This window comes from Pygocentrus nattereri, chromosome 25 (genome assembly GCF_015220715.1).
Source record: "Pygocentrus nattereri isolate fPygNat1 chromosome 25, fPygNat1.pri, whole genome shotgun sequence".
Taxonomy (NCBI): Eukaryota; Metazoa; Chordata; class Actinopteri; order Characiformes; family Serrasalmidae; genus Pygocentrus; species Pygocentrus nattereri.
In genome coordinates this window covers 9777371-9795689 of record NC_051235.1, presented here as the reverse complement: position 1 = coordinate 9795689, position 18319 = coordinate 9777371, and the positions used below count along the sequence as shown (strand labels likewise).

The 18319-nt window shown below is 39.3% G+C and overlaps 1 protein-coding gene across 1 annotated transcript; it reads right to left on the bottom strand.

Moving 5' to 3' along the window:
- Window positions 1–88: 88 nt before the first annotated feature.
- Window positions 89–17651, bottom strand: pir (pirin). The gene is made up of 9 exons (XM_017694662.2): window positions 17390–17651; window positions 17118–17210; window positions 13571–13651; window positions 12347–12553; window positions 11673–11757; window positions 4366–4410; window positions 2512–2594; window positions 2346–2412; window positions 89–606 (listed from the first exon to the last, which is right to left on the bottom strand). Exons 1-9 carry the CDS (start codon window positions 17480–17482, stop codon window positions 491–493), a joined length of 870 nt encoding a protein of 289 aa, XP_017550151.1. The 5' UTR covers window positions 17483–17651; the 3' UTR covers window positions 89–490.
- Between the last annotated feature and the right edge of the window lie 668 nt (window positions 17652–18319).

Sequence of the window (18319 nt, the reverse complement as noted above, 5' to 3'; positions counted from 1 at the left end):
AGCGTGGCAAGTCATGTGTCTACGTGTGTGATGTCATCCCGAGGCAGCCCCCTAAAACGAGTTTGAAATATGAGATGAAAACCTCCTCCAGTTTTGATGCACTTTTATGGTAAGTGGAGCTGCTTGTCTTGGAAGACTGCACAACTTCACCTTAAATGCTTCTTAAGAACATTTATCCCACAATTGAATGTGATTACAAAAAGAGATTCCAAGCAGCTTGGTCATTTACGGGAAATGGTGAAATTACTGTAATAATAATTACCTTCAAAGAAAGTATAATTAACTGTTGAACAACCACTTCAAAGACAAAAGGTAAACAGGAAAGTCAAACTAAATAAATACAAGTAGCTCAAAACTCAAACTAATACAAGTAGCTTATAGTTGAATCTAATACAGAGTACACTTCAAACACCAAAATTACATCAGATTTATAAAGCCCTTAAAGTTCATGTCGTTCAAGAGACATACATTTGTAGACGATAGGAACAGATTAGAGATATTGTATTTTTGACTGCCAGTGTTTGGCCCTCTCAAATCCATTGGTGCCTGTTCTGAAGTCCCTTATGGTCTGCGCTATCTCCTCCTCTGTGGTCATCACAAAAGGGCCTGCAGTGGGAGAGACAGCTATGGATTATTACAGAAATACATCGACTGCATACTGACATACAGGTATATGCACTTCGGTCTGTGAGTAACTGGGTAAAAATGTAACATTCTTAGCTTTAACTCAAACTAGATTTACACCATAAAGAACTTCTTCACTGACATATCCCACTGACCAATGATAACTGGACAAAGCAACATCAAATTGCTTACATTGTTGGTTGCACAGCCAAATGGATCCACAGATGCTGTGTGAATTCCTTGGCACGCTTACGCATGTAGTGCAGCAGTGTTCCATTCCTGCTTGTTTTGGGGGCTTTCTGCCTTCAGTCTTGGCTTCAATAAGTGAAATGCTCAGTGGGGTTCAGGCTGGGTAACTGAATTTCTGGCACAGAAAACCTCAATACTCTTTTTCATGTTGCTCTGCAAATTTATGCACCACTGAGTTTTGAGTTACTTGCTGGGCTCAGAGCAGTTAAATATTTTTTTACACTTCAGAATACATCGTCCTGCAGTCTTCACCTAGACAAGTGAGACAGGTATTCAACCCCATGCCGCCCTCTTTTCATATGAGGTGAAGTATTTTTTTTACAGAAATTGTAAACCCAGCCTTTCTGTTCTTGTATAACAATGTAGGAAATAATTGATTTTATTGATGATTGAGTGTCTTTGATTTCTTCGCATTTTCCAGCCAGCCTGCTTTACTGGTACTGACAGTTCTTTGGTTGGCAGACAACAAAAGTAATTTCCAGATGCAAAAATCCATATATACACACACTATATGGCCAAAAGTATGTGGATACCTAATTACTGAGTTCAGGTGTTTCAGTCACACTCATTGCTAACATAAAAACAGGCAAAGGTCATGCAATCTCCATAGATAAACACTGAGAGAACTGAAGAGCTCGGTGACTTTAAACATGGTACTGTCGTGCCACCTTTGCTACATGATGGTTTGAGACATTTCTGCTCTGTTAGATCTGCCCTGGCACTGTAGGTGCTATTATTGTGAAAACGAAGGAAAACAACAGCTCATCAACATCAGTTTGTCATCCGTTGCATCATACACTGCATTCCTCTGAAAGCAACTTGCTTGCATGCTGCCACTAGACTCTGGAACAGCGGAAACGTTCTCTGGAGTGACTAATTACTTCACTATGGGTTTGATGGATGCTAGCAGAACGCTACTTATTGGAACTCATGGTGCCAACTCCAAAAGTTTGGTGGAGGAGGGATAATGGTCTGGGGCTGTTTTTTGGGGTTTGGGGTACGCCAGTGAAGACTAATGTTAATGTTACAGCATACACACAAATTTGAGGCAATTATATGCTTCCAACTTTAAGGCAACTGTTTGTGGAAGGCCCTCAGTTGCAGCATGACCTTAAAGGAACATAAAGATATGGTTTGATTAGTCTGGAGTGGAGGAATTCCAATAGTCTGCCCAGACCCCTGAACTCAACATCTCAAGGCCTTTGGGATGAATTGGAACATTGATTGTGAGCCAGGCCTTCTCATCCAGCATCAGTGTCAGTGGTTGGTATGGCAGAGTGGCTAACACTGCCCTCCATAGGGCAGACCACATTTTCCCTTCCTGGGCAAGCACACCACACTACACCAATAATTCCTTTATATCACATTGATTTCACAGACATTCAATGTTGATTTAACAATGAAGATCCAGCCATTGTGTTTTATACGTATATGAAGGATTTGTACATCATATATGGTGGGACAGGGCCTACCATGCTGGACAACTGGTTCATTGATGGGTTCTCCTGCAATCAGCACAAAGTGTGCCTCTTCAGATGACTGGAAAGAAAAGAAATGGGTTTGTGCAGAAATCAGGAACACTGCAAGCTAAAATGTGGCTAAAAATCCAAAGCATATTGCAATATACTGCATTTGTACCTTATTTTCCACTCTGACACAGTCGCCATCCTCCAAAACCACAGTGTGGTGAGGCTCTATCTTCTTCAGGTCTTCATCTGGCCCTAAGAGAGTAAGTTTAACACTGAAAACATATATTTGCACTTGAAATCATCCACACATGACATTTCAATTCTGCAGTTACATAAAGTTGCCAGTAAAAATGGGTTATGAATGACCGGCACTGGCGTGGTAGATGATTGCCGGGACTAAATGATCCACAAACCACAACCAATTTGAAGAATGTCTGGCCAACAAACAAATATCTGCCAAGTGCAAATATTTCCCTTTGATATAGAGTCCGATTCATATTTTCAGTCATTTCTCAGATGTTGAATGATTTGGGGGACGCCTTTATCGAACACAGCTGTGCACTTTGGGTTGAATGTTAATGTGGTGGTTTCTTCAAACAATACAACTTTCAGACCAAAGCAACTTCAGTTTTTCCATGTCCCAAGTCTTTTGTAAACAGTTACATCTAAAGTATAATACAGGGAACAGAGTACATAATTCTTTAATGGAATTCTACGATAACCTCTATAAGAGATCTCATTCAGCTCAATATTTCATTGATACCGACAGCCCTAGGGTGAATGCTTAGCATCAGATGGAGAAAAGAAAGACCCCTTATGTCCATGAATGAACAAAACAGATCTTTTCTCATGCATGGCTGAAATTCATCTGTTTAAAAGATGATGTAGTTCAGTTACCAGAAAGCAACATGTCACAATGCCCTTGACACTCCCTGCAGTCAAAACGCAACTCTGAATGTGTCTAAACATGCAGACTCAACAGTGCACTAACCGTACATCTGCCTTGCTGACAACAATTGTCTAACACATTCCCTGGGAAGTACAAGTTTACAGTTCTTCATCATTGTTGATCATGGATTAGAGTCTGTAATATGACACTACAGCAACCAGTAAGACAGTTCCTGTGAAAGCTCTCTGCCACGGCCGTTGCATTAAGCTTGACAAGGAAATGATTGGAAATGATTGGAAATGATTTGCATTTCTGAGCCTGTCATGGATATAATTAGTACTTAAAGAACACGGACAAATGACATTTTTCATTATAAAGTGAGCATAGCTTGGCCTGTTTAATTAGATTCAGTAGTATGCAGTATAGTTTGTAAAACAGTGAATAAAGATCACTTCAGTTAGTATATTATGATCATAATACATGTAAGTACAATAGTTCCTATTTTGTCTATTCCAACTTACTAGATCTAGAAAAATTAAATATCATGATGCGCATCATGTACCATAAAAATGTCTTAAAGAATCAAGATGTAATATTTTTGCCATATCACTCACCCCATGTTCAAGTAAGTTACACTAGAACAACCTTTAACAGACATTGGCTGGTTTATAAATTCATTATGTAATCTCTAAAAGGATGCTGGACAGAGTTCAAGAGGAGCACTGGTAGAAAGATTGCGGCCAAATCTTCAGGTTGGAAAATATATCAGCTAATGATCATGTATAAATCCACCTCCAAGCTGGAAATCATCAAAACGAACTCAATAAATCAACGCTTCAAACACTGCTATTGTAATGCCGCCCTTCAGGCCGTGGGTGCAGTGTTGCCATTGGAGCAAGATCATAGAAGCGCCCCTGATGTGCCTGTGTTGAGTCCAAGAGAGAAAGAGGAAGTGTAAAATAATCCATTTAAAGCACCTGCTCTAACTTCCACAGAAGATGAGGCCCTGATACCAGAATTCCAGAAAAAAAAGAAAGAAAGAGGCGTCAGTGTCTGTATATTCTAGGATTTACACAAAAGTTTCCTTGTGTCTGTTCCACATGTTTGGCAATACTGAAGGAAGCTTGTGCTTACCCGTGTGCAAGAATCCCGAGAGAGTGTAGATAAAAGCAGTCCAACCTGGAAAGAAGAACAGAGGAAACCAAATATATCCTAAATAGATGTGAATTATCCAAAAATCAAAGAAAAGCTCCTTATAAAGTCATCAGTACTGTGACCAATGCATTAGCATACTGTCCCTGCTAAATAAAACCTTAAACAAATAGTTACTGTACTAAAATCTGATTGGCTGAGCAACATTCAAAAGCCATTATAAAATATTCAATACACACAACGCCACACTAGGGCAAAATATTTGAGCACTCATTTGCTACTTTGATATTCATCTTTCAAAAGTTCAAAAGTTTCTTTTTTTAAGCTGCAACATTTTAAGTCTAAAATGTATTTGATCAGCAAAGGCCTTTACATATCACAGTGATTTGTTATTACATGGAAAAATGTTCTAAAGAATCAAATTATAGCTGGTTCAGTGGAACGCATCAAAATGGATCCTTATCCAAGTACCACCATGCGTCCAATGAATATTACATACTACAACTCAGGTCGAAGCCACTTTTAGCTTTTCTTTCCTAGCTTTATAGAAAGTTTAAAACTTGACAGCAGGTCTGTTTATTGCAATAAAATCACAATCACATGTTTTGTGAGAGCCTCCATGCATTACATCATGCATTGTAAGATCATCACATTTTAGTAAATTGTTACTTTCAAAACAGTTTAGAACACTACACAAAATGGGAGTCTGTGAGTTGAACGGATGTGTATGGAGTCATCACTTCACTCACACTAATGAAAAGTAAAATTGGCTTGTTTTTATTGTTTTTAAGTGTGGTTTAGACAATTATTATTCAAAAATGTACTTGCTCGGAAATATGCAAAACGTTATGCAAAAGTTTGGGCACCCCTGGTCAAACTATATTTTTTTGTCCACATCCTTTATAGAGAACACAGTTCCATGCATTTATAAATGCAGAATTACCATTTAATTGCTGAAATGACCATTTTGAAAAAAACAATAATAGATAAAAATGTGGCTTGTGTAAAAGTTATGGCACATTGCATATTATATTATATATTGTCCATTAAAGTTATGGCACAATATGTTGTACTCATCAAATGAAAAATGTGCTCAAAAAGCTGTAGAAAGGTGAGATAAATGTGTTAACTTATTTTTAAAATCAACAAAACATGTCATTTGACCAAACCTTTGCATTTCACTGTATCAACGAGTGTTCCAAGCCTGTAAAATGCTCTACTGGCCCGTCCTAGACCACACACACACACATCAACAGAATTCTGTATTAATGTAGCAAGTTATTAAATCATTATGCCGTCCATCCTGTTAGTGGAACAGTCATGGGATTTTAAGTCTTCTGCATTGCATCATGCTTAACCACACCCATTAAAACCAAGTAAATCATTGTAACATGCGCCCTTTCATGCTTTAATTGCTTTATTATAGAGTCTTCTAAACTCCTCCAACTTTGACAAAATCTAACTGTTCTGAGGTCATTCTCTGATCACCTTCACACTGACATAATGTTCACAAACATTACACACCACCCTGACACTATTAAAACCATCCGTCCCTGTGTCATTCATTTGCCACTAAGAGCCTCATACTAGAAAAAAATAATTCAGGCCTATGTTTGGCTGATTTAGTGTACTCCAAAACAATACTGGCACTGGATGTCAAAGAATCCTAAGGTCCACATGAACCAAAACAGGCAATTAAAGAGTGATAAAATATTACATAATCTAAAGTGCAAACCAAAGTGCTGACATAATGAGATGTATAGTAAAAAAGCCTGGCTTAGACACAAGAGTGTTAGGCTAACAATTCAAGCTTTTGGCTCACTGAAAAGGAAGCCTGGTGTTGATCAAAACAAGATGATTTTGATTTAAGCTTCAGGAATCTTAAATCAAATCAGAAAGATCGCACTTGACATGTCTGGTCAGATTTTTACTACAGTAGCAATAAGGTTACAATGCCACAACATAAGCAGCCTACAATAAGGGCGTTATAATCTAAATGTATTTTGAATGACAGCGTCTTGAATAATAACAGCAGCTCAACTAAAATACATACAAAAACGACATCCAGATCAAAAGACATCATTAGGCATGCTAGTTTGACATTTTCACCATATGACAATTTAGTGAAACTTTTTTTTCTTCTTGTGTTTTTGTTGTTAAGTGAAAATGTAAAAACAAAGGGTGGTAAAATGTGGTGTGTACTCCAGCAGCACTTAGCCAAACAGCTAGCTCTACATCTACAAAATGGTTCTTCAAGGGTTCTTTAGTGAAAACAGTGGTTCTATAAAAGAACACTCAAGGAATCATTTGCATGCTTAAACGATTCAGATTAATGAAAAATGTGTTCTGTACAATTCTCTATGGATGCCAAAGTATTCCTGAATTCATATGGCGATATCCATCACAGAAACGCTAGGATTTGTAATTAATGGAGGATCAAAGGTCACAGGCATTTTCGGTCCTTCCCTTCATGCACAGAGATTTTTTCAGATTTCCTGAAACCTTTGATGATGCTTTGCACCACAGACGTTGAAAAACCTACAATCCTTACAATTCCACATTGAGGAAACTGTTGGATTACTGGCTGGCATTTTGGGCCAAAATGCAAGCCTCAACACTTTTTTGCTCATAAAGACTTTCCTGGATGATCCCTTTGTACTTAACCATGACTGCATTATCCTTTGAAGATTTTTTTTTTTAACAGTCCACAATGTTCTTAGCTTTAAACTGCCTTGTCTTAACTTTTTTTTCCAGAATGTGTTGCGGGTATCTCGCAGGTAAGTATCTTGTCTTTGTGCTGTTTTCTTTTAAATACAAGTCAAAGTAGATTTACAAAATCTTTCGGTTTTTCTTTGATTTTATATACTGAAAACTTTTTGGGAATTTCAGGTTCTATAATCAGCGATATCGTACGTTTGGTCAATTCATGTAGAGAAATGTAAAAAAGTTCCGAACTGGGGTGCCAAGACAAAGTTGGATTGTGAGGATGTGCGATTTGTCTCACCAGAAAGTTACTTTAACCCTACCAAACTTAAATTTTTATTATATACATAACTTACTATACAAATCCGAGTCTTTCAGAAGTAAAGATGAGGAGGGGTTCACTACTGTGTGAAACACTGCGTGGGCAAATAGAGCAACAATTCAAGAATACTTAATGTAAATTTACATTTACTTAATGTAAAATAGCAAAGAGCATGATGTTATCATCATCTACGTACATTATATTGAAAGATTCAGAGAATCTGGAGAAGTCTCTGTATGCAAAGGACATGGCCGAAAAACTAATTTTGACTGGCCGTGATCTTTTATGCCCTCAAAAAGCACTGCATGTCCCCTTTGCCATCTGGCTTAAACAATAAAACAATTAAGTTCAGCCAACATTTGTGAGGCTAATGGTGCACATTACTGTACAAAGCATGCATGGCTTCACATTTAAAATGGGCAAATATTTTTAAAAATTTAATTTTGAATTTCAATGTTTGATATGTTTTTTTGTGCCATTTTCAATTAAATATAGCATTTAAGTGGTTTACACATAATTGTACTTTATTTTATAATATAATTTTATTATATAATAATTTATTTAATTATATTAAACAAATATTTATTATCATTTTATTATACTGTTTTTATTTATATTCTGCAAAATATCCCAACTTCTTTGGAAATGGGGTTGTAGTGTAATGTTATAAGATCTGAAGCCCAGCCAACTTCTTTATTTGCATATTGTTTAGTCTTTCTTGCCTTTCACCCCATCACAACACTGCACAAGCCAAAAAGCTATGGTTGTTTAACCGTGCACCTTGATTAACCACAAAACTGTAACACAGTAACAGGCCTAAACATGACTGTTTACTGTTAGCAAATCTGACTGTACCACTGTTTCCTCTACCCAGATTAAGGTTTGAAAAAATCTGTTTCACTTTTGTGAATGGTGAATGGTCATAAACGTGTTCACATGTACAATTTATTTTGGCCAGTCTTACCTCTGGTGCAAAACTAGTTCCTATGAAGGAATTTGTGGTTACGGTAAGTGCAATAATCAAAAGCATATGAGCAATATGACTAATACCCCAGACTTTCGTAAATGACACAATCTGTTTCAAGGTCTCCATGAGGAAGGTTCTTACTCTTACTCATTCCAAAACACTGATGAAACCACAACATTGGACAGCCACTCGCTTGTTTACAGAGGTTTTGTTCACTGTCTAAATGTGAAAGTTGGCGTGAGGAATACTTGTTTTTGTAAGCCAGACTTACCAGATATAGGAAGGAAATTATTCTTGGCACATGACCAACCTTATTCTCATTCAAATGTTTTTAAAAAAATGCTGTTTTCAAACAAACATTGTGTTTGGTGTTTCTTTTTTTTTTTTTAATGATCTGACAGTTGTGAGAAATGTTCGTAAACCTTATCATTACTTGGAAATTTTTGGAAAGTTTTAACAATCAAGGCAATGATGGACAATCATGGTCAAAATATACAGATTTGTAGAGGTGGATGAAGTACACAAATCATGTACTTGAGTTAACGTGGAGACACCCAAGGTAAAATATTACTCCAGTAAAAGTAGAAGTCCCTACTCTAGACCTCAACTTGAGTAAAAGTACAAAAGTACTTGCCTTCAAATGTACTTCTGAAAGTAAAAGTACTAAAAGATTAATTATGGCTCTGATGTCCTGATATCATTTTTGTAACAAGAACTCATTTCAGGTGAAAGTCCTCCAGCGTCTCTCTTGGTAAACCAGTCTTTTAATAGAACGTCATTAATTAGTGACGCTGACGTCTATTAAAATGATCATAAGCACAAAACACTGAAGGTAAACAGTTTCCATCAGGGAGAACCGAGTGGCTCTGAAATCACTTTTTACACACAAGCAAAGTTTCAATTTAAGATTACTTTGTAACTTAGTTACAAGTTACAAGTTTAATAAAAACTGGCTTTAAACTCAGGATCACAAGTAAGTTTTCCTTTACTGTGTTGATCTGTAGGTCTCTGCTCATAAACATAAACTAACCAAAACTATAAAATGAAAGTGTTTGTATGAATTCAGAAAAAAGAAACAGGCCAGTCACGACTGCATATGTGGACATATTTCTATATTGTGGTCTATTTACACAAAGTTAGGTTAGTTCATTATTTAGGTGACGTATGTGCTCCCATATTTTTACGCTGCTACACTGACGTTGAACAGTGTGCTTGCACTGGGTCGGTATGACCAACAGGTCAAAACAAGCTCAGAACAAAGTGACCACTGTGCCCTGAATGGTGCTCTTGCTTTGCACTTCTTTCGTTTTGACACGTTACCTTTTTATACACTCAAAACCAAAAGGAATGACAGATTTCTCAAAATGTATTAGAGTAAAAAGTAAGATATTTGACTCTGAAATGTAGCGGAGTGAAAGTAAAAAGTCATCCAAAACAGAAAAACTTCAGTAAAGTACAGATATACAAAAAAACTACTTAAGTACAGTAATGAATTACATTTACTTAGTTACTGTCCACCACTGCAGATTTGTATAGTTAGTATGTAGTGGGACTTTAAGTAATTACCTAAACCAACTGCTTACCATAACTACTGACCCGACAGCTTTTAGCAGTCACACTGACACATCACTATAGATGTAACTACTTTAGTTTTTATAGTGTATATTTTAGGGATGTCAAGCTTAAATATCCTGTTTCAGATCATGCAACAGCACTTTAATGGTGCTGAGGCACTGTATCATTAACATAATGCTGCTTTTTGTAGGTCTATTATGTTGCATGAACACACCTCTTTGATTTATTGTTTCACACACCATGCTGCACTAGAACCCCTTTTCCAAAAAAGTGCAAATAACCTTCTCTGGGCCTAAGCTCATTTAAAATGGACTGAGGTGAAGTGAAGCTGTGTCTTGTGGTCTGATCAATCAAATTTTTAAGTTATTTTTTGGAAATCATGAACACTGAGTCCTCCAAGCTAAAGACCACTCAGCTTGTTATCAGTGCACAGTTCAAAAGCAAGTATTTATGATGACATTAGTGCATATGGCATGGGTGACGTGGACACATCTATGAAGGCTCCATTAATGCTGAATGATAGATGCATGTTTTTGGCAATATATTCTGCTGTCCATTTCAGGGAAGGCCTTGATTATTTCATTAATACAATGTCAAACCACATTCTGCATGTATTAACACAGCATGGCTCCATATTAAAAGACTGAGTGCTAAACTGACCTGCCTGCAGCCCAGGCCTGTCACCACTAAAAAACATTTGTGATGTTATAATGTTAAACAATATGAATTGAAAAATTTGACAAAGGAAACCCTGAACTGTTGAGCAGCTGAAATCCTATATCAAACAAGAGTGTGAAAACATTTCACTTTCAAAACTACAGCAATCAGTCTCCTCAGTTCTGAAACGCTTACAGAATGCAGTTAAAAGAAGAGATGATGAAACACAGTGGTAAACATGCCCCCGTCCCAACTTTTTTGGAACAAGTTGTTGGCATCAAATTGCCAAAAAAGTTTGAAAAAGTTTGAGGAAAGACCACGCCTAAACGCCTCCTACTTAATTCTAGCTTCCTATAAATACCAGTCCTTCACTCCTCCTACTCGTGACGAATTTCGCACCCCACCTCCTTCCCTTTTTTCCTTCACCTTGTCCACACCTGCGATTGATCTTTAATGGGGGGGGGGGGGGGGGGGGGGTTCGGCTTTCTCGCAACCCACAGAAGCCATACCGAACTCTAGCCCAAAAACTTACCAAGGCGTGGTCTGCTCAGTCTTTCTCAGTCTTTGTCGTATTTTCCTTTTCCTTTAAAAATATGGTTTACATGATTTTCATATCATTGCATTCTGTGTTATTTACCTTCTGTACAGCATCCCAACTTTTTTGGAAATGGGGTTTTAAATCCATTTTAACAGGCCTAATTATGCTCTCTTTGTAATAAAACATACATTTGGTGCTATATGGTGCTGTCCATGTTAAAAGCATATTGTGACGTAACATTAAATATCGTGATGACAAATAACATGTTGTCCGCCCGATGTATACATCATTGTAAGAGCTGTTAATACTGACGTCCAGATAATTACAAAAGAGTTCACAAACCTCTTCACAGCTGGTGAAGGCCATGCTGAACAACTGCTTTGCGAGCTGTCTCCTGTTTGTCCTTTACCACAAAGCTCAGTGAAGACCAGGTGCAGTCAGTACAGATGCCTCCAATACAGTCAAAACCTTTTTGATAGATTGTGATACTCAAATGTCTCTTAATAGGAAAAGACCCCAGTTCTTACCTGAGGGTACTGGTTGCACATGGTTTGCACCTTCCTTCAGTCTGAAGTCAAGATAAGTCGTTGGAGTTCTGGTATAAATTTTTGACTGAAAACAGAAAGAGCAAAACGTGCATCTTGTTCAACCACATTGAGTTTTCTTAAACAAATTACACCCCCAAATGGCTACGGTGGCTCCAGTGGTTTGCGTCTTGCTTTCAATTCTTCACTGTTTTTTTCTTTTCTTTCTTACTGTCTGACAACATAAAACAACTTGTACCATTCTTCAACATATGTGCTAACAAAGAGTAACAGCAAGCGTCTGGTTTCAGTCAACAGCTGGCTGGCTGACCTACATTAAACTTGAGTACTGGGTCAACTCTACTTTTTTCTGCCTTCGAGCAACCCAACTCAGCCACAGTTCACATTTAAAACATTAAACTCTTTTTCATCAAAATCTGCTCCCAATTTCCTGCTTTTGTCTGATAATTGAGAGGCCAAGGATGTCCTTATGGCTGTGATTTGTGAGATGAACTTGAAGATCACACTCTAAATCAAACGGGAGGGCTTGACTGGGACATTAAGGGCTGGGTTTCCGGACCCAGATTAGGTCTAGTCTTGAGCCAATTTACTTTAAAAACAGCGACTGTAAACTAGGATCAGATATCTTGAGGCCACCTTGGCAGTTCTAGCCTCACCTTCATACCAAGCGCCTCTCCCGATATCACAGCCACAGTCACCCCATCTTTGCTGGGCTTGGGAACTTGTTGATTCTTCAGTTCCTGGTACTGGGGCTCCACCATCTTATCTGCCTTCCGTAGGTTCACCCAAAGCTGCAGGCCGTGCATGGGCTCATCTGACATGGGCATTTCTGCGTGGACCACCCCACATCCTGCGGTCATCCACTGCCGCCACCACACACACACACACACACACACACACACACACAAGTGCAACTGGGCTTACAATTAGACGTCAAATGTATCAGAGTTGAGAATGACACAGTGCAGTTTTCAAGTTATTCATCTAAAGTATTCTATTCCATTTCAATAGTGACCACTTGAGTTATTTCAGTGACATATTAACAGGCCCATATCCTGAAGCACAGCTCAGCTAATATAACACAGAAAATGCTATTACACTTACAGGAATCAACAATAAAACTCCTCCAACTGCTTGAGCTAAGCTTGTTACAAAGTACCAAATGACGGCAAACCTAATCTTTACGCCTAACAAAGCGTGGGTCTATGGGGTTTAACGCACTTCAGTGTAAAATGAACCACTGGAGTTTTACAACCACAGCTTAATGTGCCTTTGGGCCTTCAGGGCCTTTCTCTCATTTTATTTCACTCTCTTTTGCTGGAAATTTCCATTCAAGCTGGAGCATTGTGGAGGAAGACTCAATGGTTTGAGTTATGGAGAGAAACCCAGTCAGCAACTTTCTTAACTCCTTCTTCTTCTCTGCTCATGAAGTTAGCTAAGTGCTGCTAAGTGCCTGACAAGAGGAGGGAGCCCAACAGAGATGGGGGCAGGATTAGGAAAGCGAAGGCCCTAAGGGCTACAAATATATCAAAGGCCCATTAGGGAGCATACCCTCACTAACCCAGGAGAGAGAGACAGCTTTACGACACTGGAAACACAGGAAATGTCCCACAAGTGTGATCTCCTATTAGGCTGTGTGTGTGAAGTGTGCACATAATGCTGTACATGTGAGTACAGTAATCAACTGGTTTGTGGGGTTTGCAAATAAGTACAGTATAAAAACATTGGCACACTGACTTTAATTTTACACACTATAATGCTATGCATTTCATTTTCAGAGTCTTGCTCATGGATTTATCTGTTTCGGTAAGCAAAGCCAAAGATCCGTTTTAAATGAGAGGTTTGCATAGACTTTGGTCTAGCTCCATTGAGTCGGCTACCTGCAAATCCCCAGCCTCCAGTTTCCCAGAGTGGCCGCAGAAATCCTCGTGAGCTGATGCCCCACTTAGGAGGTATGTTACCTGTAAAGAGGACAAAGGCATTCATTATAATGGCCCCAAGCACAAAACACAATCTACAGCTCACTAAACTAATTTATCTTAAAGCAAAGAGGAGCATTCGATAAACATTTAGCTTTTCTATTGCTGGAGAAAGAACAGCTTGTAAAAGAGAGAAGCTGTGCAATAAATACTTGAGCACGGAACAGTCATTTATTTCTTTGTGATTTAAACCATGGCAAACAGGCCAAGTTGTTTTGTTTTAGGGGAAAGGTGAACCATTTTTCAAAGGCTGCTTCAGTGAAAGAGACTAAAAGAAAAAAGCTCGAGTACACATGACAAAAAGGATTTCAAAAGGACAAACTGGAAACATAAAACGGTAAAAATTACACCTGAAGCTCAGAACATCACACGATCATAAGCAGTTCAATAGTTTGAACCTGTATCCTACTCCACATTGCAAAGTTTCAGGAAAGAATCAGTGAAATTGAATATAGGCCTTCCCAGGACACGTGGGAGGTTGGGTCAGCGGTCAACATCTGTCCCCCGGAGGCCCTGCTGACCTCCTTCCGGGAGCCGCCTGTGATCTATCCACACAGCTGTGATTTTGCCATCATATGACCGCTCATGACCAAACACACCTGTGCCGCTCAACATCATGGGACTGCTGCACTAACAGAAGCTACTCTAGTAATGCTTATAAGAGAAGAGTACAGCTTACAAGATATGCTTAAGCTTCTTACTAGTGCACTCTATATAAATAAAAACAATATGAATTAGCTAGGTAGGCTTGACAGTATGGTTTTTATGTACATTTTTATAATATATGTCACACACACACACCTTCTAAGCCACTTATCCTTCTGGGTCACTGTGGGAGCTGGAGCTGGAGCCCCAGCAGTCATCGGGTGGAAGGCAGGATACACCCTGGATAGGTCACCAGTCCTTCGCAGGGCAGACACAGTTGCATACATTCACCCACACACACACACTCGCACCTAGGGGCAATTCAGCGTGTCCAATTAGGTCTGACTGCATGTCTTTAGACTGTGGGAGGAAACCAAAGAACCCAGAGAACCCACACAGACACTAGAAAATGAGACCACATTAGAGCTGAGTTCCTTTGACTACCTATACTTTCCTTTCTTTCTGCATTGTTTTTTGATGTGGGAGGAAACTGGAGAACCTGGAGGAAACCCACACAGACACGGGGAGAACATGCAAACTCCACACAGAAAGGACCTTGTCCGCCAGGCTGGGGAAATCGAACCCAAGCCCTTCTTGCTGTGAGGCAACAGGGCTACCCACTGCGCCAGCTTGCCGCCCTATATAGGTCTCAGCTGTCCGATTTTAATTTGCCATCTTCATTGGGGTAAATGTTTTGCTTGTGAACCCAAAAACTCTGTATGTGCCTCACTTTAATTTCCTTTGTATACGTTATTAAAAAGCATGGAGTCAGTTTTTCAGTTTTCTGAAAAAAAAAAAAAACGTGCTTGTAATTGGTAGTGAATCAAAGAGAAAAATCTTTGTAACAGACTTGGAATTCTGGCTCTACAGACAAAAACTGAAGGTAGAAATCTTAGTGTAACCTTTTGAACCACACATTAAGAACATTACTAAAACTGCATTCTATCATTTAAGGAACACAGCAAGGGTGAAACTCTACCTACAAGATGCCAAGAAAGAAGAATCTGACTAGCTTTTATTATTTTCTTTACTTTTATCAGAATCTTACTTTTACATGATTTTCATATTATTTTAAATGTTTTACTTTTATTTTTTGCCACTGCTTTCATTTGTAGAACTGTAAAAGTGTCCAAAGTACTATGTAAATGTTAAATGTCTCTAACACATACTGTGCACTCAACAGTCCATATAGTTTCTCAAAATAAACTAAGCTGCAACACTGATTGCTCTGAATAATCATGATTATAGCCCATCTGAAGTTCCATGCTCGCTCCAATGCTAGATTAAAGTGGTATTTTAGTAAATTAAAAATAATTATTAAATGGTTAAGAAGTAAACTCATTTAGAGTGGTCTGATGGGAAATTTTCCATTCTAGAGAGACTTACTGAACCAGAATTGTTCACACGAAGGTGATAAGAACCAGATGTCAAAACAGTTTAATACATTCAACTCTGAATATATTATCTTACCTGAGACATTGCAGAGAAACTGCAGACTTGCAGGGTGTTAGATTAGCCAAAAAATGTCATTTGTTATGTTTACTGGTCATTATGGAAAGAAAAAAAAGCTAAAATAAAAAGATAATAAATTGCTACTTGTGTTGAGACATTGTGAGCCCTAGTTTTGCTTATCTCTAGGGTGCTCATACGTTCTCTTTGTCCACAACATTTGAACTCTTTTTGGGACCTAAGAAACATGTATGGCTCGGTTTTCTAAATTGCCTAGAAGGTCCAGAATTTGGCTTTGTTTTGATGCTGACATTTGCTTTCTACAGTGTGCCCTCAATGGTGGTTGGTTAGTGTAGTGGTTAACACCTTTGCCTTCTACGCTGTAGACTGGGGTTCAATCCCTGACCAGGGCAAGCACCCTACACTACACCAATAAGGGTCCTTGGGCAAGACTCCTAACACCACCTTGGCCTACCTGTGTAAAAATGATCAAATTGTAAGTCGCTCTGGACAAGAGCGTCAGCCAAATGCCATAAATGTAAATGTGCCTCAAAATGCAATCAGATTGACCCCAGAGCCCACAAGAGTAACAAACAATTATCAATGGGTTCATTTTGACCTGTAATTTGAATGAATTTTAAGGTAAATAAGGTCATAAGGAACAATAAGCCACGTTCATCATCAAGTTCTCGATGGGTACGCAGTTGGCAAGTGGGGTCAAATGAAATTGTAACATGTTCTAGGACTGTTCTGGGGCGATTTATCCATAGAGGGTCAAAACTGCCCTGCGATGGAATGGCGACCTGTCCAGAGTGTATCCTTGCCTTCCGCCCGATGTCATCAAAACTGATGTCATGACATAATGGAAAGATTTAGTAAGATTGAGGATGCGCACAGTGTCCACAAACTGCTGAGAATAACTGTGTAGTAAGTGCTCAATCTTGGAATTTTACATCTAGATTTACATCTAGATTGCTTGAGAATTCCAGAATTGAACTTATACTCGAGTTCCAGTGTCTGTTATACTGCACATAACTCTCTTCATAGATTAGTCACATTATCAAGCTTTTTTATGCACTATACACAAGCTTTATCACTGACTGGCATTTCCTCCATCCCTTCGTCCCCTAGAAGAGTTTGTTGTGGAAAGGCTATAATGAAACATTTCCGTTTGTACTTCCTTTGCGCCCCCTCCAGGCTGTAAGTGGACACACAGGCCCTCACGACTGCTGAGTCACAATGAGCGAGCAAGGAAACAGCCACACGTGACCGGCGCCGAGTGAAAGGAAGGCTTGGCAAAGTGTCACCTCTCGTTCCAGAGACAAAGCGCTAAAAGTGAGGAAGACGTACTTACCGTCTCAAATCCGCGGTGGGGGTGATCAGGAAAGCCTGACGGCTTACTAACGCGAAACTCATCCAGCATCAGAAATGGATCCAAATTCTTCAGCTAAGAAGAGCAGACAGAACTTAATGTAGCCCTACAGAGTAAAGACATAGTGCGCTCACCTTTCTGTTTATTCCACGTAACAACAAATGGCCCACCCATATCATCCCCCCCAAAATGTCATTGACACTTAATGGCTTGCCTGTACAGTAATCTCCAAATAAAAGTAGTAAAACAAGTACTTCTTTTCGCCCGATGCTCCTGCGAACTCTTGCGCCGACTCCTTCGGACTGCTCAACGCTTAAGACAACGGTACGAACTTTTCTCGGCTTCATTCTGCAAAGTTTTCCTACGTAGGACTCAAAAAGTCCAGACCTCGTAGTGTTTTGATGAAGGTGAGGCTTCAATCTCAAGTGCTGACAAGTGAATAAAATGATCGGGTTCTATTTAAAACAACAGCAAAACCGTTGCCGGGGTAGGAAGGCGTTGCTTTGTTTACAGCGCTGCTGCTCGTCGTTAATAGGCTGCCGGCTACGCAGGTGTAGATCTGATAGGCTACTGAAAGTCACGTGGGCTTGGACTCCTTAAAGAGACTGAGCAAGTTACAGCGACTAACAAATTGCGAGCATGATTGCAGCGCATATGGCTGTCGTTCAAATCTGGTAAAACATGTTCAGCAAGTGTATCATAAAGGCCAGATGACACTTGATTTGTTGTAATTAGAATTTAGAGCCATTAGACCTCATTTAACCCATCACTGCAGTGAAACACCCACATACATACACGCTAGTGAACACGCACACTAGGGGGCAGTGAGCACATTTAGCAATGGGCAGCCCTATCCACGGCGCCCAGGAAGCAACCAGGGGTCAGGTGCCTTGCTCAAGGGCACTTCAGTCTGCCAAGGGGATCGAACTGGCTGCCACTCACAGGGCTGGTTCGCTAACCTCCAGCCCACAAGAAATGCTTGACCCTGATGTGATTTGAACACGCAACCTTCTGATCTGGAGTCAGACGTGCTACCGTTGTACCACGAGGTCGTTGTGGCATAATAATGAGTGGGCTACAGCACTTAACCAGAGAGATTATAAAAGTGCTTTGTTGTCTAGCAGAGAATGTATCTTTGGTGGTACAAGAGGTACTAGCAAAGATACATTCTGCACAAAAATGAG